The sequence below is a fragment of the Polyodon spathula genome, chromosome 18, assembly GCF_017654505.1.
Source record: "Polyodon spathula isolate WHYD16114869_AA chromosome 18, ASM1765450v1, whole genome shotgun sequence".
NCBI lineage: Eukaryota > Metazoa > Chordata > Actinopteri > Acipenseriformes > Polyodontidae > Polyodon > Polyodon spathula.
In genome coordinates, this window is record NC_054551.1 from 29,683,991 (window position 1) to 29,711,975 (window position 27,985).

A 27,985-nucleotide genomic window follows, 5' to 3' on the forward strand; every position below is an offset into this window, starting at 1 on the left:
TTATTCAACAGAATGTGAGGGACAGGCAAATAACACCACTGCATAATACATGCGTCTGGTTATTTATCTTTTTAAAGTGGCTGATGAACAAAGAGGAGCAGAGGAATTGAAAATCACATACTACAGGTATAGATGTTGGCCGATTAGGAGCTGCCATTGCACAGCAGTTTTATAAATAGTTTCCATTCGCAAGAGAAATTCTCAATGGAGCGTTCAAAAGGATATAAGGAAAATTCAGGGGGGAAAAAGGCAGCACACCACAGGAGCTGACTGGAGTCTGCATCGCTCTCTACCTAAAGATGCTTGCCTTAGGAGTAAGTGCTACAGTTTAGACTTCTCAGTAATAGCTTCCCTTCACTTCTTGTGTTATTTACTATTGTGTTGTTTTTTTCTTGTTTCTTAGCAACAGCAGTGTCATTACTATATTTGCATTGTGTCAGTATAATAGTAGAAATTCATTTTACATAAAATGTTAAATCTTGGATTTTCATAGTTGGGCACTATTGTTGAGTTCAAGAGTATGTAGAGTATTGTTTAAGCTCTAATCATTTTACTGTGCAGTAGTTGACCAAGTTGGAAAGGTAAGAGTACACACAAGGTAATGCCTGATATTAGGGCTTTGTTTTTATTTGAAATTGGTAAACTGTTCTTTATTGACATTTTAAACGTTGTAATCAGTAAATAATTTATTTACATTTTCAATGTTGGTTTGCTTTACTTCTTTTCTGTTTTTTTTAAAGCTAGAAATTCTATCTGAATATAGTGCTTAGTCAATATTTCTTACACAAAAAATAGAGACATTTTGAAAAGAGGGAATTGTGAAAGGCCTTTAATAGTAAAGTATAGAGGATTCTAGTCAAATATAAGGGTCTTCCAAATGAACTGGTGGTCACCCAAAAGAGTCCCAAACCAACCATATTAACGACAAGTTCCCATCTGCTTCTGTGCTATCGTTTGTTCTTCCTACTGATTCATTTTACAAATGTCATTCTAGAACATGCAAAAGTTCAAAAGTCTGAATAATACACAAAAATGGGACTTGCAAGGTAAGTTTAAAAGTAACACACAAGTTAAAAGCCTTTACGTACTATTCACAATGTTGAATTCATAACAGAAATAATACCATGCACAGTGGACATTACCCACTCAGAATATACTTCACTTTTATAACAACCACTGTGATCAATTATCAAGATGGCAATAATGACTTATTATTGCTATTCTGGTCAATTGCTTACAAAAGGCCAAGCCTCATATATTAACTGATATATCAGTTTCAATGTTGCTAATTTCTGAGGTAGCACATGAACGAGGGCATTATTATTATTATTATTATTATTATTATTATTATTATTATTATTATTATTACAAATTATCCAGTATCTGTAAAACTGCAATCTTTCAGGCTTCTATCCATTTAAACTGGATTACGTTACACATTCAAAACTTGCAGCTGTTTGTCTGTTACTTATTGTGCAAGCCAAGCTATTGTGTTTTAGAACTTTAGTTTAGAATTTAGTTCAGCAGAATGTGACTAGAGCTAGATCACTATTAACAAGACGGCAGATTAATCTATCCTTGATTACAAATCCCAGAGGTCGCAAAATATCTTGTGCTTCTTGGGCGGCACATGAAATGCACGATGTCCAGCATTGTAACAGCTGTATTTTGGTCTAATGAGAATTATTTTGGAAGCGAGTTGAAGGAAATGGCCTGCAGCTTGCTCGTAGCAACCTAGTTCTGCTAACCATTACAGAAAACTTTGGGATAGCAATATAATACCAAAGTGCAATCTCCTGAAAAATTGCATAAACAGTAATTCGAATGGTTTTTTAACTGTTCTGTAAAGGGGAATCACTACTTAGCTATTACACCAGTTGAATTTGAAATGGTAGGTTACAATTACAATTGTTCGTTCAAGTCCATATAAAGAGGTTCATTTTGCATTGTGACGGAGTTAGTGTACCGAAATACCACAACTTCATTCTACCAAGAATTCATTTCATGGGTCTTTTGAATCCAGAGTTACTGGGTGCTGTTCTGGGGTTGCTGTCTTATGTACAGTTATGCTCAGGGGTTCATTTGTAAATAAAAAGGCTCCTGATCTTATAATTAAGAAAGAAGGGTAGCATTCTTGTTTTCTGGACCTAATTTTAGCTGTAAAATGCCACATGCTTCCCTTACCATGCAAATAATAACAATGCTACAGGCCAGTGGTAACCTTAACACAAATCGCGTTTAGAAGTTCTATCGCTGATGTATCCCTGATTAGAAGCATTATCTCGAGCTCTCGCCAGGGAAAACTGGTACCCAGAATAACGAGAACTAAACTAGCAGTAAGACCATGCGGAATCACGGGCTGGCAGGAGCTGTGTCTGTCGCTCGTCTTGTTTTAGTGCATCCGAAGAAGCGAGTGGGTTTAGTCTTAATTCCTCTCCATCGCTCTAATCTCTGCAATAGACGCGATACACTGACTAGCGCATCAACTCTGTCCCAGCCATGTGCTTGCGAGAGGGATTTTCAGATTTAGTATTATGAAAGGTGGACCCAGATGTGCAGAAGAGAGGGTTTAAGAGAGAGCGGCGCAAGATGAAGGCACCAATGGTAACATAGTTTTATCAACTCTTTTGTGTTAAATGTTGAATTGATTTATAGATTTCCCAACAGTTGGGAGTACATTCTGTAGCATTAGGACACAAGCTTGCATTGCATTTTTTATTTGTTTGTATTCTGTCGCTGTATGTGTTCTGTTTTAAAGTAGATGTATTGTTCATTAACCCGAGCTTCAAAAGAATCTGATCATTAAAAAAAAAGCTTCCCTTATAACGTTTGGCAATGAGACAACGCCATATTAAAGTGCGGATATATTCTATATACTGTACCTGTATGTAGAAAAGTAGTTAAGTAGTTGACAAAACATTATTAAGAACAAACATTTTAATAAAATATATTTGGAAAACCACAGCTGCATAACCACAAACTGTTATTAATTAAATAATACAAATGATTCGTATTCTTAATAAAATAAAAAAATAATATGAATGATATGAATAATTCATTAATACACTGTTACTTATGCATATATTATAATATTACGTTGTTTACTAATACAAAAATAAAGTCACCTGTGGCATTGGCAACGGTGAGTTTCAGTGCATATGAAGCAACCAGTCCCCCACCTGTGATTTACTAGTATCCACTCATTGTGTGCTTCTGCATGCAGAGAATAGGGTTAATGGTGTTAATAGCTGAGTATGTGTTCCAAAGCCTCAATAATCTGGCACCGTTGTTATACTGTTCCTATTGTAACTCATGACGCTATATTCAGAGGATATTTTGATATTTTGATATCTCCGTGTATTGTCTGTACGAAAACGTGTGTTTTGTATATTATACAAGTATTATTAATACAGTACAATGCCGTGATGGTTGTATGGTACGGATTACAGATGTATTGCATATGCATCTGACATGCTAGATTAATAGAAAGAAATGCTGATTATTACTATTTTTAATAAAAACTAATTGATATATTTTGTTTATGGGGGGGGGGGGGTGCATCCGTTAATTGTATGCAGTTCTTACAGTAACACTTTATTTTGAGTGGCTTAAATTTAATTTATCTCCAATTACCTGGTTCAGACCACTTGCATGTTAATATACATTCAGTTGAAATGCTAAATGAGCATTTTAATCTGTCCACTTTTCTCTGTTTGTGGTGTTGTATGATTATATTGTGTGTGTGTGTGTGTGTGTGTGTGTGTGTGTGTGTGTGTGTGTGTGTGTGTGTGTGTGTGTGTGTGTGTATTGAATATGCTTATCAAGACTTAATTTCCTACTCCAACAAATATTTACATTTTGGGATAAAACTGATATCCTGTCATTTTCATATGGTTACCCTTTTGCATATCTGTTGGCTCTATATTATGAAACTGAACTTCAATAAATGGGTAATTTTATATCAATTACGTATATGCCACACACAACAGCAATATGCATTGCAGTGCTCTACATTTAGCCTTTTAAATAAAAAATGTTAATTGCAGTTCTTTAACAGAATTTTGTTACATTAGCAAATGCATACTTGTAGTTCATACTTTCTTACACTCTAGTAAATTCAATAGCTTTTATTAATTCCATTTATTCAGAAAATGTAATTAAAGTATGTCTGTTGTACATAGTCTAGTAATTAGTGTAATTAAACTTATGGATAATTAAAATGCAATATCACTACATGAGCGCAGTAGGGCTTTCTTCTTCCTGTTATTACTATTATGATTGACGCTGTGTTTTTGTTTGTTTTTTCTTTGTCCAGAGGCATGGGGTGGCAGTGTTTTTAGTCATTACCATGTGTACCAGCTTGTTGTTTGTGTACAACAACAGTTTCCATCCACAGAGAAAGGAACCAGAGCCCAGGAATATTACCGCTAAGCCACAAAAGATCGTCGTAACACCAGCTTTACAGGGATACATCAGCATCATAGATCACAAGGTAAACCCATTAAAACCCTTGCAGTGTGCAGCAGTGCATGATTATACCAATGTCCTGTTTACTTCTTTGACAAGCTGCCACTGTTGGGAAATGAACAAATAGTGTCCTACTTCTAAATATTGCACCTGAATCTTTTGTTGCCTTTAAATTGCTACAAAAAATTAATTATCAGTTGATTCCCCACAAAATGTCATTATCGGTTCATAAATATGAATAAGGCATTGTCCTTTTGCAATTAAATGTTAATCAAATTCTGTTATAAACTTTATGCATTAGCTGACATGCACTGAATATACCAGTTAATAAGTAGCATTTGAGACGTTACACTTCAATGTAACATAAGCAATGTATGTGTGAATTCTGTAGCACACCTTACTGGCCTCCAGGCATTATCTTACAAGAAATGTAACTTTTTAAGTGAAATGTTTTCATAGTACACATTTACTACATTTTCTTAAAGGAAGCTTGACTAATCTTATGTGAAGGTGAGCAGTTTTGTAGGGCAGGAGAGGTTTGATAAGTCAATGGGTAGTGTACTGATGCAGGGCTTGAAGATTGTAGGTTCATAACCTTTTTGGTTGAAAAACTGCCAGAACACAACTACAGCAAGAAGGGCAATGTGTTTTGATATGAGACACTGAACAGGCTTTGTTCCTTAGCACTTATTGAAAGAGTAAAGCAGCTGCATTGAAAAGCAGCCACACCTTTTCTTTAGGCTGCAAACGCCAGGCTGAGTTGGTGTGTTTTGGGGACAAACATATGTGACCAGGCTTCAGACCATTCTTTATTTAACTTAAAAGCATATAAACAATAAGAAGCTTGCATTTGCTTGCAAATGCAGAATGGAAGATGAAGCTCATCAAAATATACAGGAAAAGAAAATTTCAAACAACACTTTCATTTTCAAACAATTATTTTATACAAGCATTATATACAAGCATCAACAACAATAAAAAATGTCATCCATACTGAAATCCTTTAAATCTACTGTTTAAACAGATGAATGGCAGTATGCACCAGTTACAGTGTGCTTAGACAGGGCTGTGAGCAGTATTGCAACCATACTGCTGAAGGGAAAAACATTGGGGTTATTCTAACACAACTGGAGAAGCTGCTGGGTAAATAATGAAAACAGAGAAATCAGTTGTAGTCAGGAGCAGAATATATTGTTCTGTGACAGGCAGAGTGACACTGTAAAGATTGTCTAGATTGGTTGTATAAAAAGACAGAAACAAATTGAACTGCTGTGAATTTGCAATAAACTGGACAAACAGCAGCAGAGGCTCGAGCGCAGTTTAAATGCTGTTATGTAATCCAGAGAAGGTGGCAAAATATAAGGATACGTTTTGAATTGTTCTGCCAATCATTTTTTGATTGCTACACTTACATTGGCACATCACAAGACAATGAGTGCAAAAGAGATTCTCCATGTGATGTGTCCAGCTGTCGACTTTGCATTGCATGGGGTTGGTCTAGCTGGATGTAAAATAGATCAAGGCTCATCTGAACCAGGTGGACACCAGGTGCGTAGTGTCCCAGACAGTAACTTCAACAGGGAAAATTAAGCAGCACTGTGTCACAGGTCTTTAAGGACTGACAAACATTCCAGAAGACAATGACTGATCAGTCTATAAGGAATCAAAGGGCCAGTGATCGATATGGGATGGCTTCAGAGAATATCTGAAACACATTAATCGATACACTCAATAAACGAGTCTCGGAATATAGGTAGTGAGGTGTATAGACCAGAAAAGTGTGCAGCAAGTTAAACAGCTTAGATTTTAATTCGCTACCTAATGAAGTGATTTTACTTACTATATTGGTAGTCTGTAGAAACTGAGTCTAGATATATAGTCTATTACAAAATTGTGTTTATTTAAGTAAAAACAAAAAACAAACAAACAAGGAAGCAAACATAACTCAATAAATAAACAATGTCGTCTTTATATCATTTTAATTTTGCTTTTGTAATATTTTATTATGTGTATTCTGAATGAATGATGCAAAAAAATGCTTCTTCAAAGGCTGGTTATGGGGAAGAGAGGCAGGGAAGCATATAGGCGTTGCACTGTGTACTGAACCCCATAGTTCAAGCATTATGCAATGATGCCCGTGCCACACTGATATGCTTCCCCTGCTCTTCACTTGTCCACAATTAGCCTTGCGGGAGGAAACAGCTACCTAAGCAGAAACAAAAAACAGAGAAATATATAGAATGCATATAATAGAATGGAAATTGTGTTTTAATTGTAACTGTAGAGATGTAAACCTCTCATTTATAGAGTCATCTTACAACAAATTACAGATTGATTACAAACATGCACTCAATACAATGGTAATAATGATGCTGTTTTAAATGACAATTAGCAGTGATGAGAGGGGCTGAGAAGGTCTGTTCATTGTTATTCTGAACCACTCATTTGTGCACATTAGGATGCCTGGAAGATCCTTGCCCTCAGTATCCATGCAAATGCGGCCTGGACTCCTCCTCATCTCTACAAGGGAGTCACATTTAACAGAACTGAAAACTACACTTAATATGCATTAGAGCTTTAAAACCTGGGTCAATGTTTTTCTGAGGTTCCTATATATCCATGATTCATTTTCTCTAATACCTTCAGCATTCGATACACAACAGACTCCAAGGTAGAACTATAGCGTGCGCGTGCGCGTGCGTACTTTTAAAAAAGGGAATTTATAAAGCTTTTTACATTTTATCAGTGTTGAAATCATTTGGTTTTTAAAGTCTGTATCTCACAATGTGTTTTATTTGTATTTATTTTTTTCCATGGTCTTTTGTGATTTCTACTGGTCAGGTTAACCAGATTATCAGTTACAATCATCCAAGACTGATACGCTGATAAAACTTTGAAGGACGACAGGCAAACACTAAACGCTTGAGGAAATTCAGAGAGGTAAAGAATGGTTATTGGATTAATGAAATGTTTCTGCTTTCAGTCTGACTGGCTTTACAGAAATGATTAAATAGCAGAGTAGCTTAAAGGAAACTTGCAAATGTTGACTACAGCTTACATATATGCTGGTGGAAGCATTCTGCAGTCATCTGGCCCATAGAGTTATAACTAGTGAGATTGCTACTCATGAAATAGTAGAATTTGTGCAGGCCTGAATACAAAAACACTGTCTGCCAACCAAGCTTTCTATCAAATCGTGTCACTCTGCGCTATTGCCCATTGGGCCTGAAACTATCATGAATTATATATATTTACAAAATAAAGGAAAAGGGATGGAACTGAGCCCCATGTGCATATTTTACAGAAATGCATTCATTTAAACAGCCATAGTTTCATTTTACAGGCTGTATACAAGAAGGGTCAGTTTTGCCACATAAACAAGTTGTTCTAGAAGAGTCTGAAGTAAGCTAGCACAATGCTGGTATTTTAGATGGTTCTTGTTTGACATCTCCCGTGCCAGACAGCAGTGCTGTGTGTAAAATAATCACAATGCAGCAGACGTGATAGAGGGAACTCTTAAGGCTGATTGCACAGCTGACTGCGATTTCCCTTGTGTGAGAGATTTGGAAGTACCGAGCTCCCTCTCCTAAATGGGCACAGTGGCTTTTCTCAAATTGTTTTGTAAGAAGAGCTGGGTCAGGAAGCAGATCAAAGATAGTATTCATTTGGATAGCACTCTGAAATCTGTCTACTTGATTTTTTTAATGACTACAAGTGAAAGCTATTGAAGCAAGATGCTGCAGAAAGTAGCACAGCTGGTCACTTCAACCTGCTGTCGTTCCTTAATTGACCTTGACCTGTTGTTTTTGCACAGTGAGTCTGTGGGCTTTTCTCATGAAAGTTCAGTTTGTGCGGGTCCCTAATTTAATATAATTGATTCATATGGGAAAGCTTGTCTGTTTCCCCCAATACCTGGAGAGATATCTGCCTCATCTACAGTCTGTTTAAAATGCTGGAGTTTATGTAGTGCTTATTGAATTCCTAACACAGTACATGGAGAGTTACAGGTATTTTTTCATCTATTTTGCTTCAAGGATAAAGCAAAGAAAATGCCAGTATTGAGCAGACCCAGCTGTGATATGTGTATCTGTTTTATATAATGCCAGTGGAAATCCAGCCTGAACCAGATACGAATATAATCTCCAATCAGGAGAGCCCCAGAAGATATCCACAGGTGAGCCAGTTGAATTAGCAGAACCCCAGAGACAGCAGAATCTTTCTGCTGGAACCTGCTTCAAGTTTGCTCCCTGCCAGTTCTTAAGAAGCTCTCTGCCCTGTCAAATATGGCACTGTTAACAGTGCACTGTGCCAGTTTCTTACTGTCATTGAGTCATGCGTAGAAGTGCTTCCTGGGTTATAATTTAAATATCAGTGGAATACATTGTTTGACAAACATGCCTTTATTGTTGATTGTGAGCTTGTTTGGCCAGGCCATTGGAAGGCAAGATCTAAATTAAACAGCAGAGAGGGTGGAGGGTTGGTGCAGGAGAGGAAGGGGAGGGGGTTGCGATCAATCACCTGTTTGGAAGGAAGGAATTCTGTTAACGTTATTAGTAAGATCTGAAATGGATGCAATTCAATTAGATGCACTAGGAAAACTGTATTGGGGAGGAATCGTGAATATTTCATTTAATAATGTTTTAATAATTTATTTTTGCCTGTTTATCCTCTAGTGTTTGGTGTTACCAAAATAATCTGTGAGTACATCAGGTTGCAATGCTTATCTTATGAGTGTGTTGTGTTTTAGTTATTTTTACCTCAAAAGGATTTACTTTGTAGGTTTGCTTCCATATAACCATATTAACTAAGTGAGCAGGTATATAGCCAAAACCATATTAAATTACAGACCTTTCATGAACTTTCTTTTCATGCACATTGGTAAATCACTTTACCAAAGTTTACTGTTTCTTGGCAAGAATTTTAAAGTAGTAACATATCTGGCATGGGAGAAGTGAATTTAAATAAATCTGATTAGACTCAAGCACCAATGACAGGTTTTGAAAAGGTATAAAAGGACACTTAGTTTATTACACTTTTTAGTTCTAGTGCTGTATAGCCTATTATTGATTTAAATACTGGATGATCCTACAGGACCACATATGCATGGTAGAGCATTGAGGGCAGTAACTCTTAAAAACACTGTAATAAATTAAAAAGTCATACCAAGCAGATGAGGTGAACTGTGACTTTCCCACCTCTGTTATTCTGATGGATTACATAAAAAACATTGCTGCAGTTGTAATCTTTTCCCCCCATCGTTCTCACTTGCCTTCCTCTCCCCTTCACTATCCCTGCCCAGATCCGCTGCATACACACTGTATCATAGTCCCCCTGCTTTCCGTGTCAATACAAATGTGATCAAAATGCAGTGGGCATTTGGTAAACCACATAACTACTGATATGTGATGTCATGTGAACTTCAATGAAAAAAAGAAGTTGACCTTTTTAAGAAGTAGTCAAAAACAGCACCATAAGTCCAAGTTGGCCTTCTAACCTGGCAATGCTGTAGATTTGCTCAAAAGCGACAATTTTCCAATTTGAAGTATAAACACACAACCAATGAATTAAAAAATGTTTAACAGAAGAAAACGGATAATAGTTTCTACAGCAAATAGCGACAATAGATTTGTACAGGTTTCTAGACACACTAACAGTTGTAAGAAGTGGCTCTTGCTAATGTTAGTTATTTTATGAGAAGACAACATTTGAACTTGCTGATATTCTTATAAAATAAATTCTAGAAATAAATAACACATTTTTCATGATTCAGAGAGTATTTCAAAAGGACTCGACTCTTGTTATAAAAGGGGAATGGGTGAAGTGCATGTTGTTATCTGGCATGTTTTAGTTTTTTTAGAGGACAGCTTTATAAAAATAAATACATCTAGTTTCAGTGTTGGCTTTGTATGTCCTTCAAATCCTTGAAGCAGTTTCACTAATTCAGTGGCTAGCTAGCTTCTGTAATGTCATGGTCTCATCTACATTTTTAATAGAAAGAGTGCAGTGGAGGCCTTCAGAGCAACAGCTTTGCTGATTTCGCTTTTTTAAATGCCAAAGTACTCGTTAGGTGGAGTATTTATCTATCTATCTATCTATCTATCTATCTATCTATCTATCTATCTATCTATCTATGTGTGTTTTCTGATTGGAGGTTTCTTATCCAGAAAATATAAAACATTGGTGTGTTTGACAAGGTAGAAATAAAATTACAGCATGTGGAAACTACTGGAACACAATTTTTCATCAAGGGCTCATTTGAAGTTTCATAAAACGAACAAGTCAGCTGCTAATCGAGGCTTGCCGCAGCCCACACAGTATTCATTACCATTAAGCACTTGTGTTTTGATTTAAATAAACAAGATCGCTCTCCTAAGGTTGATCATTTGTATACTGCACTGTGCTTCTGGTAATTACATTAGTTGTTTGTTTATTTATTTAAATTTTTTATATATATCGAGGCACTCCTCCGCGTCGGATTGTGCTCGTTGAGCAGCGCGTCGGACTTGTGAGTTTGAGGGGGGGGGGGGGGGGGGGGGGGGGGGGAGGGGGGGGGTCATGATATGGAGGGGAACCATTTGAACGTAAATTCCTGGCATTGAGTTGAACAGGAAGAACAGCTAGAAGGTAGGCGGGTCCAGCTCCATTTAACGCTTTATAAACAGTGCAAAGGATCTTAAAATCTATTCTCTCACAGACTGGGAGCCAGTGTAGCTCCCTCAGAACAAATCCAAAGCACTGGGGTGGGATGGGCATTTCCAAATAGATTTGAAGTTAGAAGACGTGTATTCCACAATTTGGCAATGGGAGAGGTGAGCAAAATATACTCATTGGAACTACTGTAGATGCAAGCCTCCAGGATTTTTTGTCTGTTTGTTTGTTTGTTTCTCACAGTGCATTGCGTTTCCCGAGTGAATCATGTTTCCAGGGTATCCAGCCACACTCATTCTTTTAAGTGTGATTGATGAGTTTATCTTTCCAAACTGATATAAAGAATGATTAAGCCATTATTTGCATTTCTGGTGTAATCAGGCAAACTCTGCAGATTAATCATAGCTGCTATGTTGCATGTACACTGTGGTGTCCGTACAGTAAGTATGGATCGTATTTGTAGCTGTCTCAATGAACTGTTACTAGTTAATCATCAGAAGTAAAGCAACAAATAATAATAATATGTCATTGATCATAAGAATCGACACCCATTCAGTGGATCTTTATTAAGACTGAGTATAGCCTTCCTCTAAATGACTCATCTGGAGGGTGTGCTTTACCACTTTCTCAACAGACCAGTTGCCATGGCTCACATTTTCAAGACTGTTGTCTGAGTGCCTTAATATCAATAGATACTTATGAGAAGCTTTTTAATGTGCAAATTCAGGTAGGAAAATAAGATTGGCTAGCTTGTTCTATGGTACAGTATGTTTTTATACCAGTAACATTCAAAATATAAAGGTTGAGTATAATAGGAATGCTCAATTTTGGAAGACTTGAAATTGTTTTGTTGGCACATCAGACCTTCAACTGTGGTGAGACAATAATAATTCATTCTCTGCGCCTATTTGATACTGTGCCTGTGCCTCTCTTTGTGGACTGCCAACTGTGCCAAATTAGGGGTAATACAATGTAGCCCTGTGCTGTAAATGGGTAGAGTTTAGCCCATCCCTCACACATTATGTGAGGGATGGGGCGATTATCAGGTCACTACGACTGAGATGAGTTTTCAGACTGAGGTGCAAGTGAATTTAGAATGCATTGTTGCATTTTCTTGTGCGTTTGGGCAGAAAAGGAATTCTGCATAATGAAATAGTGCTATGCAATACCCAGGTAATGCAAAACAGCTGGAATCTTGTTGGGCATCATTGTGCTGCTCACCCATAGCTAGATTGCTTGTGGTTTGGAATGTGAAGCAATCTGAGACAATCATGTGTGTTCACATCATGTGCTGAAGTAGAACTCAAACAAGGGCATGATATTGCAGAGACAATCTCTCGGATTGAAAAGGCTTGTGTGAAAGTCATATTTGATTATGTTTTTTATATGGTATTTTGGAAGAGCTTTACTACCCCCAGCTGGTAATGGACCAGCTCCAGGTCTGTAAATATCTGCAGCATTTGTATTTTATTGTATTTATTATTATTTATTGTTTTACACTTGTGGTTGTATCCTAGATACATCTGCAGGTTTAGAGTCACAGCTAAGCAACAAGGATATTTTTAATAGTTTCAGCCTGAGGGCATATCATTAACTTATGAATTATTTAAGAAACTACTATAATAGTGTGTGTATAGACTGGGAAAGTTGACTTCAGATCTGTTGCCAGACAGTCTCTAAGCCAAAGCCAAAAATAAACTGTAGTGCCTCTGCAACAGCCTGACTGACATTTGTCACTGCAAACACAGTTCAGTACAACTATGACTGTTTTTTTTTTTTTTTTAGAGAGAGTGTGTGATAATTTGAGCTAGATTACTGAAAACAAATTCCTCTTGCCAGAACCCTGCCTTTGGCTAATGGGCTATGACACAGAACAGAACTGATTATTTTACTTAATCCACAGTAGACTGCTGTTTACCCTGACTGCTGTTTACCCTATTTATAATATATATATAATATATATATATATAATCTATTTATAATATATATATATATATATGTATATAATTATATATACACACACACACACACATATATATATATACATACACACATACACACACACACACACACACACACACACACACACATATATATATATATATATATATATATATATATATATATATATATATATATATATAATATATATATATATATATATATATATATATATATATATATATATATATATATATATATATATATATATATATTTATATATATATTAGAGGATATAAGCCTCCTAAAGATAACAGCCCCCTATCATACAGCTGATAGCATTGGCCTATATATCTTCTGCTTCTCATCTCTTCTTGTGTTCCCATCCCTTCCTCCCTTCTTCGCAATCCCTGAAGTCTCTTCTTTCTCCTCTGATTGCTTTTGATATCAGCCAGCCTTGTAAGATATAGGGTGGCAGTCATTTTTCAATCAGAAAATATGGAAAGGAGCAGCGGTGCCTTGTTTTCTGGATTCAGTAGAAAATATAAATAAGATTCCCATGCAGTACCTACCAAAGAGGCCACTTTCCACACGTGATCACATGACTCTTTCATCTCGCTGGTACGGTCGAATCAAGATAATAATGGGGTTGGGGGCCACAGTTATCTTCCACTGAATTACAATCATTTAAAATCACTGGAAACTTCCACTTTAATACAGAGATGATCTCTGTCCGAGGCACTCCACGATTATGTAGTAGCGAGGTCTACCATGCAATTCCAAAGCTGCCCTTAATCCATAATGCTAAGCCAGGTTACCGTAACACTGGGTTTAAACAACACTTAAACAATGACATTCAATACATGCAGTGGAATTTCAAGCAGCACCAGCAAGTGTTCCATTTTACTCATCAGCTTTTAAAGGCAATAGAAAACTGCAGAGCCGCAAAGACTAGCTTAATGCAGTCATGTTTTTTTTTTTTTTGACATAGACTTTATGGATGAGACAGTGATTGATTGATTTATTGATTGCTTATCTTCTAAGTGTTTTTCTTTTTTTAGTAGAGATAAACATGAAACTTGCCTGGGATACTTTGCTAATTTCTTGTAGAAGTTTTGTCGACCTTGCTAGATTATAATTTAAAACATCATGTGTGTGTGTGTGTGTGTGTGTGTGTGTGTGTGTGTGTGTATATATATATATATATATGACATCATTAGTTGAGCAGAAATCCTCTGAGTGTCAACTGTGGTTGTGTTAGTGCGGTTGTAATACACACACACACAGTTAGTGCACATTAACTAACCCACCTGAATTAATAACCGCACTTGATACTTGCTCTGAAAACGATGAACTAACTAACTAACTAACCCTTTGTAACCGAACTGTGTGTGTATGCAAACCGTATTAAGAGCAAAAGGTGAACTCACAACCGCATTTAGCCTGTGTGTGTACGTAGCAGAGTTGCCAAGTCCGCTTATAATAAGCGGGATTGGGCTTGTTTTTTTGAGAGTCGCGGTTGGAATTTAAGAATCGCGGGTTGTAATTTGCATAAACACCCATACTCTAACATGGGTTGCGCTTGTTTTGGTCTTGTTTTGAAGAACCAGGTTGCTATTTTTCTGTCAGAAATCTGGCAACCCTGGTGCGTGGCCTCTGTGTATCACTGAAACCAGGTTGAGCTGCAGCAGCCTGCTGCTTTGCAGTTTTCTGATCGAAATGTTTCTGCCGAAGCGCTGTTCGAGATTACATCTCCTGATATTTTCCCTGGTGCATTCCTTTTACAAAATGAAGCCCAGTAGAGATAACAACAGGCTTGTATATTAAAAAAAAAAAAAAAAAAAACATAGAATATTCTAGGTTATTTTCAGAGTAAAAACATGTATTGTAAAAAGTAGTCAAATGACAGCTTTGGTGGTTCTATGTAGAGGGGACTATTATAACATTTTTATTTTTGCGATTCTGCCTTTCAAATACCATCAGGGTATTTAATACATGTATTTAGGAAAAGTCAATAATGGACAACCGCGTATCTTTCACACAGAGAGTAATTTAAATTTTAAAAGTGAAAACCGTCAAAATGACTGCCGTGATGGGAACTTTGACTACCATTTATAATACACGTTTTTATTTCAAATATAATCTGCAGAAACATTTCGATCGGAAAACTGCAAAGCAGCAACTGCAACAGCTCAACCTGGATTCTGTGCTACAGCGACACACGCAACTTTCATTTTAAATTACAAAATACATTCGTTTTTACAGTTTTGTATGTGCATATACTTGTTTACACACTAGATTCTTTTGAAATGTTTATTTTATTGTAGTTTGTCAATTTTTGAAGTAGTGCTTTATAGTGGTAAGTTAGAAAATAAACCCTTTTATGTTTAATTGTTCATTTAAATACAGCGTTTCAGCTGTGCAGATGTTTGAAATGACGTACTTGAATAAAACTATTGAGTTGTATCCATAGTTTGTGTTTCATTTTAATATTGATGTTGTTTAAAATGTAACCGTCATAATGACTGCCGGCAGTGGTTTTAGGTATCAGTATACCTGCAGCGGATAAAGGAACATCTGATGTAGATGCATGCATATTATTTCCAGTTGTTAAAAAAAATAATGTTTGTTCTTTATTTTTAAAAATAAAATGTCAATGCATCAGTTATTGTTGATAAAGGCCTTCACGATAATCGAAAATAAAATAAGGGTACCTACCGATTGCTCTACCTATATATATATATAGATAGATAGATAGATAGATAGATAGATAGATAGATAGATAGATAGATACACACACATATATATATATATATATATATATATATATATATATATATATATACACACACACACACACATATATATATATATATATATATATATATATATATATATATATATATATATATATATATATATAGGGTGATTAGAAAGTAAGTTTACCACATCAACGCACCATATAACTGATGTGGTAAACTTAGTTTCTAATCAACCTATATTGATGTTGAAACCATTTTAATGCATGTATGGGAGTTGCTAAATTAAATATTCTACCAAGTGATCTAGGCTTTAAAAAGAAGATCAATTGCAGATTCTCTGCATGTTGTGAATCTTGGCATCTGAAATCGGGTTTCCGGAGTTATGTTGCAAATTAGTGCTCATGTGTCTACACTCATCATACAGTCAATGCAAAGGCAGACAAATTGGGCTTTGCTCTAAAATCCCAAGTTTTTATTATAAATCCCAGGACTTACAGTGGGAGCTGTCAGCTGAATGGACAGACTATCAAGGAACTGGCTGGCTGCCAGAATCAATCTGACTATTGTCTGTTGTCAAGACATGCTACTGTAGTTTCAAAATGCCCATTCTTTTTTTTTTTTTTTTTTTTTACGCTTGTTGCTAAGGTCTATTTCTTCCTCGGATAATACTCTGTTTTAACAAGACTGATAGGTTTGACCAAAACATCTGTCTGTATAAAGAAAGAGCAGAAATAGGTTTATTTGTGCAATGTGCAGCTTTAATAGAGAAGACATAGAAATGAACTTCAAAAGTCTTTTTTTTTGTACACAGTGGTGCCTGAAAACCTTTTTTAAAGAAACAGTGCAGTCAGTCTTGGGCATTTTTAAGTATTGCAGCTTATAATAGTTTACAGTCATTTAATACGGCTTGCATGAGGTTCACTAAGTTCTGCCAGCGCTATAGATATTTGTTGTATTATTATTCCTGCAATTCCAAGATTAAGTCTGCAGGTTTTTCCAAAATAAATTGTCTAGACTTTCCCTCCATGTTTGGGGTATGGGGTTACTGGAGTGCTCTTTTCATTGCTAGCAGCTCTGCAGGACTGTGGCTTCACAAGCTAATGACGGCGCCCCTGCCAAACGCTCACATCCGCAGAGTGAAATTTTGCATTTCAGTATACAATATGCATGGGTAGATGTCTATGACTTGAATGTGCTTGCAGTAAACATGTATTAAATGTAAACCCTTAAACCAAAAGAATGGCTCAACTTCCCAATTGATATGCAGATTGACCCCTGATCACTTTAAGAGGGGATTTAATTTGAGGGATTTTCTAAATAGTGTTGCATGTTTAGAATGGCAGGTGAATTCTATAAAGGTCTGCCATAGATTCATAAAACCTGCAAGCACATGCCTGAGAAGAAGGAGAGCTCAGAAACACTATACACTGATATTATTACCAATCCCAGATAGTACTGCAGTGTTCCAACATGGACAACGAAAATCTCTTCTGTACAGCTATTGTTTTTTTTTTAATAACCTCTTAGAATGTCAATGAATAGAGTACTATTAGTAGGAAGAGTATAATTCTATAAAGCAACTGAAAGAACCTTGCAGAGTAATGGAGAGGCCTCTGTCATAAGGGCTAAAAACTTAGGGTCCCACAGTAAATGCTGATGAACCAGGGTACTCAAAGCAACAAAAGTTAGTGGAGTACAGTCTAGTGAATTGCAGGAGGATACAGCTGGGAACACAGCACAAGTCAATGAGTTAATGACATGCCTTGCAATCGTAGAGAGCCCTATTCCAGTGATTCCCATAGAGGGTTTGTTCTTCACTCTAGTGTCCTTGATGGTAGAACAGGTGAATAAGGCTCTAATGCATTAATACATTACAGGCTCTATTTTCATTCAAGTGGAAAGATAAAAGCATGTTTGTGCATAAAACATGTATGGTTTGAAACTAACAGGAAAAAACCTAGTTGCCAGAAGGGGCAGTAAAATTATTGTTTTATATCCCTACAATTATTTAATTCCTCACTGAAAGAGCAGCACTCTGGTAAGACAATTTCACTGTAATTTGAATTGCCTTTTTTACCTTTGAAAAGGCGTCTTTCAGAAGGGGTGTTTTATATAATTCTAAACGTATATAAGAAAGAGAAAGCAACAGAGATCAGTAACTGGGAGCAAACAATGAAGCTGCATCGGAAAGGTATGGGTGTTACACACATGAAAAAGCTGTTGAAAATCGCCACTGGGTCAAAGAAAAACCCTTTTGGAAAGCTAAAGAAACGTCCTCTGGTATACTTAATTCCTTTACTCGGCACTGGTTTTAAAATGAATGGATTTCACTGATCATTGACTTAGAGGGGTTCAATTAATCTCACAGATCTTCGAACCTCTGGCTCCTCATGTCAGAACCTGTAATTCTTCTCGTGCTGAGCGGTTTTGCTACATTCAATCCATAGCCACTTTTAATGTAGGGATTCTGAGTCACTTTGAGATGTAAAATGTGAGAGACACATTCATTGACTCATTTCTTGGAAGCAACATCAAAGTAGAAGTTTCTGATTTTTAAAAAGAACCAAATATTGAAATGCCTGTCGTGTTGCTCCAGCTGCAAGCTGGTTATCTTTTCAGAGTCTGGCTTCTCTTTCACTGTTAAGCAGCAGGTTTTTCTTTCCAGTGTTTATTTTCATTCACAAAGCTTTAACTTGTGAGTTATTAAAGACTGTGACAAATTATTTAAAGGTCTGCCAGTGTTTTAAGTTGTTCTTTTGGCTCTACAGTGTCACAGTATTGAAAATCAGCTGTGGCCAAGGTTAAAGCAAATTAAATACGTACGTTGCAAACTGTAAATGAAATACACTAAAGAACAACAGTACAGCATTATACTAAACAATGTAGATAGATATTGTTATGCTTTGTAGATTTTTATTCACTGTTGACCAATTCCTGTATACTGATGTTTACATTTAGAAGCAGGGCTCAAATCATACAGAATAGTAGCAGACATGTGCTGGTTTGAACAGCACACCTGTAGACACAGGGTCCGTTTTTTTTTTTAATATTCCAAATTCAGAGCTGTACCGACACCTGAATTGACTCATGAGCTTCATTCCCGAGGACCTTAAGCGTACGGCACAGTGCATAAAACTTCTCGCTCTACTGGGGAGGTCAAGGGTTGGAACGCATTAAAAAGTCAATGAGAGCAGGCTTCTGATTCACCGTTTGCAATATTTATGACTTGGAGGCTTTCTTACAGCTTTTTCCCCTCTTACTGTCGCTGTGACCTCAGACCTCAACAAATAGGGTCAAGCAATCTTTGTTAAGCAGCGGGAAGGAAATAGGACAAAAACAGGTGTAGCTCAACGATCCATTAGCAAGCATGCTAAGGAACAGGGTTAATGCATTTATCTTGAATTATTGAAATGAAACCTCACGTCAGGTTCGAGTACCTCTCTCCATTGTCTTTAACCCCATTAGCTATAGTATGCAGCTCTATCAACCATGTTGTCGGGGAAGCTAGTTCCCCTTGTTGCCTTTTGGCTGGGGTAATTTATCACAGCAGTCCAGAAGTGCTAATAGGAAATAGACATGTAAATACTGCAGTAGGAACAGCGACTATGTAAAGGTCTCAAAACAGACACACTCAAATCATTACACCAAACAGGAATAGAGTTTAATAACTCGGTTGGGAGAATTATTCATTGGAAACAGCTCGACTGTGCACCTTTTTTAGTTACAGCAATTCACTTTGCTTGCACGGAGAGCAGCATAGGAGGCTTAAATTGACTGTAGCTGAATGTTTTTCTTCACTCCTTGAGTCTATTTGAAATTTGAACGACAAAAAAAAAAAAAAAAAAAAAAAAAGCTCTTAAGCCTCACGCAGTCTCAGGAATTCTCTAGAGGGACTTTGCATCACATTGAAACACATCTCAGACCATCTCATTCTCCATTCCATTTCACTGAGGAGTCTCAGTTTGACTGGGTAGAGTGATGATACTTAGATGTGTAGGGCTACACTCAAGTCTTCTCATGCTTGTGAATGCTCCCCCTTTTTATCTTATCTTTATTTCCCTATCTTAAGGTTATATTTTTTTATAACTGATGATTCATTGTGGACCAACTTGTTTCTTACACTAGATGGTTAGATTAAAAAAAGACTACAGTGTATAGTATGTTGTAAGCACACACTTCCAAGTTCTGTATTAAAATGTGAATTGTCATTCATAGGTGGTTTCAGATAGTGCAGTAACGTTTTTTCTTCCATTATGCTGAATGTCGCTAACAGCTAAAAGCAACGTTCTAATTTTAACTTTTGTTGAAAATCATTGCAGTCATTAGCTGCTGCAAACTGAAATGAGTGACGACCAAAAACTGGAACAACCAGTTTATAAAATGACTGGCTCAGGTACAGCACTTATCATCTTCATCTGTACTGCGATGACACTCACTTTAACTTTCTAAAGACTTTCTAGGATAAAATAGTGCCAGGAAAATGAGGCTTGGTGTATGAAACATCAGTTCTCAGGTTTCACTAATTTGCCGATAAGTAATTATGTTGCCCACTATAAAGATAGTTGCCTTTATTATAGAATACCAAACCTGTTCCTGGGCAAAAGGTCCTAAAAACTACTGGATGTGAAACTACGTGAAAACAATTATTAAACAGATTCTAACACAAAGTACAACCACCCATCTCTGAATCAATAAAATACCAGAAAGCACTCTAGCACAGAGTGCCAAATACATGTGTCACTAATCTTGTGGGTAATTGAAAATCCAGAGAGAGCCACTGGGAGGTAGTGTTGGGGGCTGGATTACACTTCTATTCAATAGTAATGTACTGTGCATGCAACCATTGGAGTGTAAAAACACTGTAATATACTGTACGGCACAATATCAAGATTGAGATTCTGTAGGGAACTTGGATATAAAGATCACTTTTAGCAATCAGCAACAGAAAAACAATAGCACTGTGTAATGAAGTGCATTTTCTTTGTTCCAGCCTCTGAAAATGCATTGTAGCAGCTGTGCACTGGTAACAAGCTCTGGACATCTTATTGGGAGCAACCGTGGAGCCGAGATAGACCAGACCGAATGTGTCCTCCGAATGAATGACGCGCCGACAAGCAACTACAGGAAAGACGTGGGTCAGAAGACCAGCCTGCGAGTCATTGCACATTCCAGCATGCAGCGGATAGCACAGAACCACAACGAGCTTTTAAACATGAGTCAGGACTCGCTGTTCATTTTCTGGGGACCCAGTAATTATATGAGGCGGGACGGGAAGGGTCTGGTCTACAACAACCTGCAGGTGATAAAGCAGGTACTGCCCAAGCTGAAGGTGGCCATCATATCACGACAGAAGATGCAGCAGTTGGACGAACTCTTCAAAAAAGAAACTGGCAAGGACAGGTATGCCTCTTATTTTTGTAGTTTTTGTCTAATTATCAAGTTACATTTGTTTTTTTTAAACATATTAAACTTTATGCCAGGCAGAATTGTTAATGTCTTAGTTACCTTTACTAGGAACTTATCCTTTTACCTACCAGTTTATCTTCACTACAGTAGTCAATCTTAAAAGCTTTCTTCACATCAGGTTTGGTACCCTATGGATTTAGGGATGCAGAGGCCAGGAGGTTCATACTACAGGTATTAGGAAGTCCAAGTGTTAAGGGATCAATTGTTTTTTTCATTCTTAATCCCGATAGTCATCAGAGACATGTTTCAATGGGAGAATCAGATCAGCTTGTGTCTTCAGTGGACCAGCTCCAGTCTAAATAGGCTCCATTTTTATTTAGGTACGGTGAACCTAGAAAGCATTATGGTTCATACAAAAAATAAATAATGAGGCAAATACTCTGCATAGACTCTGCACACCTTGAATCTATTTTGTAGAACAAGCACCCCGTACCATTCGCATAGTAAATTACAGTATGAAGTGTGGTTATTATCAAGTCCCTACTTGCACAGTGCAGAGAATGTTAGTATAATTATGTGTTTGATACAGGTTCAAAGAGAACTGCTTTCAAATCCTTTCTGAGCTCACATCTGTGTTGTGTTCAAAACTCCAAGCCAATTAAATGATACGCTGCCAGCGGATGGGGATTGGTTGTTACAGGTGACAAAGAATGAGAGGACAATGTGACCATTGGAAATGGGTCCAGTTCTGTTTGCTTCTGAATGTTCTGTAATGTTTGCTTTGCCTGGGCAATTATACATTATTCCTATAAAATATATGTAAACCACAAACATCCCTCTGGCAGTTAGAGTCTCTGTATCCAAACCTTCTGATTTCATTACCAAATGTATTACTCTGTGGTAGCGGATAGAGGCACTGCAATACTTGCATTAGCTAGGTTTGTGGAAATTGATATACAGAATTAAAAAAATGGTAACAATTTACCTTTAGCTTGCACTATGAATGTGGAGCCCTTTTTCACGGTGTGCTGTAGGGTTAGTTTGTTAAGATCGAAAAATGATGCTATAAATCACACTTTGTGTAATTACACCTGTTATTTAATTTTTAAAATTATATTTATTTTTATATTGTGTGCCCCTTGAAGCTTCAGCTTGTGTGAAGGGGCATGTTACACACAAATTTAGGAAAAGTAGAAATCCAGTCCTATGGTCACTCTAAAAGACAATACTAAGGAACGGTTGTAATTTATTTTTGATGACATTTTAAAATGTGGTTATATTTTGTAGTGGAATGGATTTTATGGTTTGATGAAAACTAATCTGCCATTAACAATGAGAATCCAAGCATCTTATCTATCGGAAAACAACCAGTGAATGTGGGAATCTGAGTGGCTTACAGCAAACAATCAGTGAGGCTTATTATAGCGTGGTCCAAAATACATCTAGTGGGCTGATTTTTCTCGGAGTGGAAATGGCTAATGATGTCTTCTCAATGCAGGTTAAATGAGCACACAGGGCTCACAATGGAGATAACCTATTTCAGCCCTCTCATGCAGCAGAAACCCAATGAGAGAATCCGATGAGCAGTCGCTGGTGTAATTGTCCAGGCTCTTCAAGCTGATGGGTCTTTAAGTGGCACCCTGGATCTGTTCAGGCTGCCCTGATCAAAAGAATCTCTCAGACAAAAAAAAAAAAAAATCATATGGTTCTGAATGCAAAGCAGTTCAAACCTGAATTATTAAATAATGTGGAGTCTTTTTATGAGGAACAAAAATATAGAGTATTAATTGTATATAAAGTATGTTATATTCTGTTTGTATTCTGGTACTCTCTTTGTTCCCTATAGAAACGAGAATCCTTAGTTAAGGGTCAAATATTGTACAGTATACAAAGATCAAAATCATTTCAGCAAGTAAAAATAGCACAGCCAAGCCCAACTATAACAGTTAGAGTGCATACCCTGAATGAAGCACTTAAACGTACAAACATGCACAGCAATTATGGCCATACATTATAACAACAGCTAACCATGAAACGTATCACAATTGAATTTTACTCAACTTACTGTTCTGTGGTTCTCAGTACATTTTGGTTTCTTTAAAGGCTGCCTCCTTCAGCCCCAGCTGGCTACTGTACCAGTGCTGGACCAGCCGTCGCTGAGCACACAATATCTGTCCTTTCTAAAGCCTGACAGATAGAAGGAACTATCATATGTAATATCCAGAACACTACATAAATTACATAATCAAGCAGCATCACTTGCAATGATTACCCTCTTCATTTCGTGTTTACGAATCCTGGCTGTGTGTGAAATATTTCCTCTATTTCTGCTACATGATTATTGCATATTTATAAGTGGAACAAGCATTTGGATTAAAGAAAATAATAACGCTAATTTTAAAACTCTTTGAGAAAGGTTTCATGAAGACTAAACCTTACTTGATTGATTAAAACAGCTGACACAGGCCTCAGAGAAACACAGAGTATACAAGAGAGCTGTGACAGAGTGTGTGTACTATACAGAGAATTGACAGTTAATGTTCTATAAAACAGTTCCTTCAGAGAGGTTATGTGAATTCTGTTATGATGAACAGCACTCTGAGCCTACTACTGTACTTAATAAGAGCCCCTGCAGAAATAAAAATGATACAATCTGCAATCATTAAAAATGACTACCATGTAATTGCAGTTGGTCGTCAGTAGTTGCCGTTGCCTTAATTCTCCAATGATTTATGAACCAAGGGGCCTGATGCATTTGGTGATTTCAAAGTAAGAGAAGAGATTGGTCCTGTGCAATTTCTTCTAGGTCTAATTGAAGTCGGTTTCTTGTTGCTGCTGGGTAGTAGTGCCAACATTTTTCACAGTCAGCTAACAAAGAGAAAAACTCAAGTAGTGCTACTTTTTGTTTACTGATTTGGCCCCTTTTCTGGAGTATAGAGGTCACTCTGTGGGGCTTCACTGGGCTCCTATTGTGCTCTTAAGGATTTGATCATGGACTCATTAGATTTGTACCAGAGCAGCTCCAGCTCTGCGATACCAAAACTGTCAATGTATTCTAGTACATTCTTGCCTGACTCATACATTGGTTAGCTCTGCTGTGTTTTATGCAACTTCTATAAACCTATAAGCTAACAAGCTCTTTTTTCTTGTTGTTCGACACAGTTACAATGTAAGACAATCCTCTCTGCATCACGCTGCGGCCACCGAGTTGGTGTTGCAGACTTTGAAAGAGCGTTATTTCTACTGGACATTTTTAGACTGCTTATTATAAACACAGTCAGAATGTATTGTTAAACCTCGGCAAAGTTGCAAATGAGGGGGAAGACAATATTTTTTCTTCTTTAGGTTTTTTTTTTTTTTTGAGTCAATATTGTAACTTTCAATTTATACTTGACCAGAAAACGGCTTGTGTAAGCTTGTTACACATTCCTATCACCTAAAGAGTTTTAAAAAATCAACCCTCTGTTGAATGGGTGTTGTAAACAGACCTCAAATAAAACAGACTTAATGGGTATAAAAACTGCAGCTGTTAAAGGATAGCAGTGAATGAATAATTAAGGATAATTTAGAAGGGACTAAGAAAATGTGACTTAGAAGCAAATATCCCATTAATTAGATAATAGCAACAGAAACTGAATAACTTCAGAAGGAATATTACCTTGGGGCTTATAAATGTGATTGCAGCGAAGCAGAGACGCCCTCGACTGCAATTTGCAGCCAATCAGAAAAGTATAATCAATGTAGTGTCAGTTCATCCTGTGAAGTCATTTGTTTTTTTTGTACGATTCCACTTAAATGATGCGTGGCAGTCCGGTAGCTTGTAGTAAATTTAAAAATAAGAAGTGTTCGGTTAATACCTTTTCAAGCCACGTGATTTCTTTTTTGCGTCAGTATCGTAAAATGACATTAAGTATGGAAGAGTGCGGTAGTTATTACCTGGAAATGAACAAACCGCAAAGTGGACACCACATCAGGATAGAAGTCAAGTTCCATTCCACTGCCTCATTTTGCCTGAGGTATTTATTTTAATCTAAGATATCTAAATCTAAGTCTGAGATATCAAGTAGCTCAGTGTCCTGTCTATAATGAAGAAACCTAAAAGGGCAAGCATGCACATGCATGCAGAAGCTTTGTAAATTTCCAAAAGGGTTATTTGTACTGTAAAAGTCTTGGGATATAACAGCCCCAATATCTTTCTATCTGTCTGTTATTCTAATATTGCAGTACTTGGTATCATTGTGTTAAGCTTATTTATCCATTTGTTTTTGTGTTACATTATACAATTTGATGTTGCAAAACTAAAAATCTTAAGCCGTTAACATCTGTCATTCAAATATTTTAAATTTGTATACACCGCTGTAACTAAACTGTAACTGTTATGGGGGATTTCCCTGGTGTTTGGTCATATGTTTGAGCCATTGGTTTTACATTTTGGTTTACCAGCTTGTGTTCATGAAAGACTTGATTAATCAGCTGACCCCTTTTCTTTCAGGAAGATTTCAAACTCTTGGCTCAGCACAGGCTGGTTCACCATGACAATAGCCCTGGAGCTGTGCGACCGAATAAATGTCTATGGTATGGTTTCACCTGACTTCTGCAGGTAGGAGCTCATGTTTATATTGAGTGTGAAGTGCAACTTACCACAGAGATATGATTGTTTTTTTTTTTTTTTTTTTTTATAAACCTCCCAGTCATATTAGCCTTTGTTGATGGGCAAGTATCTAGAATCTCAAAATCACTAACACAATATATATATAAAAAAAAAACCTATACATGAATAAATAGAATTCCAATGTGGTTTACAGACATACATATAGTGAATTTACGATGGGTCACAGGATCTTATTCAGGTCTTTCATTGTATAGAGAATTTAGATGGGATATTCCAAGTTTGCACCTGTTTATGTTAACTTTGTTTATTTATTTGTTTATTTACAAATGAACAAGTCAGACAATGACAAACAGTTTTTCTAATCTTTAATGTACTTGTATTCCACTCCAGGCAGCCTCATCCTCTTTCAGTACCTTATCATTACTATGAACCTTCAGGGCCCGATGAATGCACGATGTACCTCTCACACGAACGGGGGCGCAAGGGCAGCCATCACCGTTTCATCACAGAGAAGCGAGTTTTTGCCAACTGGGCACGGACTTTCAATATTCACTTTTACCAGCCAAACTGGAGCCCAAAATCTGACAACCAGACCTTAATTCGGACAGCAAGAGTGCCAGCTTCATGAAGGACACGTGGCTGCTTTACTGCTTTGTATCCTTCTAACAGAAATGCCACTGGGTTGTGTGAATTGGAACTCTCACACAATGCCTCATCTGTTTTTTACTAATCTCCATTCTCCAATCGGATGATTTTTGAAAAAAATCGCCATTTTTATGGACTTTCATGGAACTGAAATATACAGATGAACTCAATTCCACATCCATTTGCCCTTTGGAACCAGTTTGTTTTTGTATAATTTCAAATATTTCACTTGGAATCTTTTAGACCATGTAACATTGTTGTTTTTTCACCAAAGCAAAATCGATGTAATTAGTTTGCAGGTGATTAATGGTGCTCAATTTATTACCCTTTTAAGCTGTCTGCACCAATATAGCTATCTGATGTATTACAGCTGTGAGGAAACTTGTGTTGCTTATTGTGTAACTGCCTTTGCTAAGTGGTATTATTTCCCCAGAGCTAAAATTATTTTAAAAAAATAAATAAATGTAAGGTCTATCATCCTCTTTTCTGCTGCAATTGGGGTCTCGATTATCTGCCTGCAACTGCCAAAAATAGTTTCCACCACACAATAAAATAGCTAAATTATCTGTGCTAATAATTATCCAAATTAAGTAAATAATAAAAAAAAAAATTACTGAAACATCAATAATACATTAAAGGGAAAGTGAGATTCAAATTTTGTACACAAAGGCACATAATGCATGAATATGAACCATGGAGCCATTCTCTGAATAAGGGTTAACATTTTTCTTTTGGTTTGTTGCTCGTAAGGGACAGAAGAAAGGCACCAAGGTGAGCCTCACAGCAGCCCAGTTTAGCATTCTGATCATTTACCAATACACTGCTTGCAGAGGTGGCAATGTAATTTAACAAGTTATCTTTCTCATGGTCACGAGGATTCAAACTGAATAGAAATCTCGCCCCTGGGTTGTTGAATGGTGTAGTTAGGATGCATACACTTTGTATGGGGAGCGGTTATGTCATACTAATAAGAGGTGAGAGGCACCAGGCATGGCTAGAGAGCAAATATGTATGTAATATGTTTACCTTTTTTTTTTTTTTTTTTTTAAATGCTCCAGTGGATTATTTTTTTATTTTATTTTTTTAAATCAGGTGGACAGCAAAGCTATATTAGAAGGTGATATGGTGCCCAAAAACATCATTACCTCAGTTAGGCAACTTAAGCAAGCAAATTCATGGATCTCATGAATACAGAACATGGAAGCAAACAATAAGTTCAACCAGAGAAGAGAAATCACAAGTGGTGCATATGGCCATAGCATGTGCTATCATTTCACAAGTCACCATGATGACCATGGAACTGTTCAAAGCACACGCAGCATAGCCAATTCTAGAAAAAGGGTATACCCCAGAGATTCATTACATGCAACAACACAGGGAACAAGAATGGGATGTTGAATTAATGCTGGAACATTCCTTCAATTGTAGTATACGTTTTGCAAGATTGCTGCCAGTTAGTTGTATGTTCATTTGATCAACACATTTGCTGTTGTGCCATGCTAAA

At 36.8% G+C, this 27,985-nt stretch overlaps 1 protein-coding gene across 2 annotated transcripts; it reads left to right on the top strand.

Moving 5' to 3' along the window:
* The first annotated feature begins 270 nt into the window (after window positions 1-270).
* LOC121330890 (alpha-N-acetylgalactosaminide alpha-2,6-sialyltransferase 5-like) lies at window positions 271-27,983 on the top strand. 2 transcript variants are annotated; one of them, XM_041277809.1, is made up of 5 exons: window positions 271-314; window positions 4,316-4,492; window positions 20,809-21,218; window positions 25,717-25,824; window positions 26,227-27,983. In XM_041277809.1, the coding sequence occupies exons 1-5, from the start codon at window positions 300-302 to the stop codon at window positions 26,462-26,464; spliced, it is 948 nt and encodes a 315-aa protein (XP_041133743.1). In that variant the 5' UTR covers window positions 271-299; the 3' UTR covers window positions 26,465-27,983. The 2 variants fall into 2 exon arrangements, with proteins under 2 accessions (XP_041133743.1, XP_041133742.1); XM_041277808.1 differs by lacking the exon at window positions 271-314 and adding an exon at window positions 2,391-2,604.
* The last annotated feature ends 2 nt before the right edge of the window (window positions 27,984-27,985 follow it).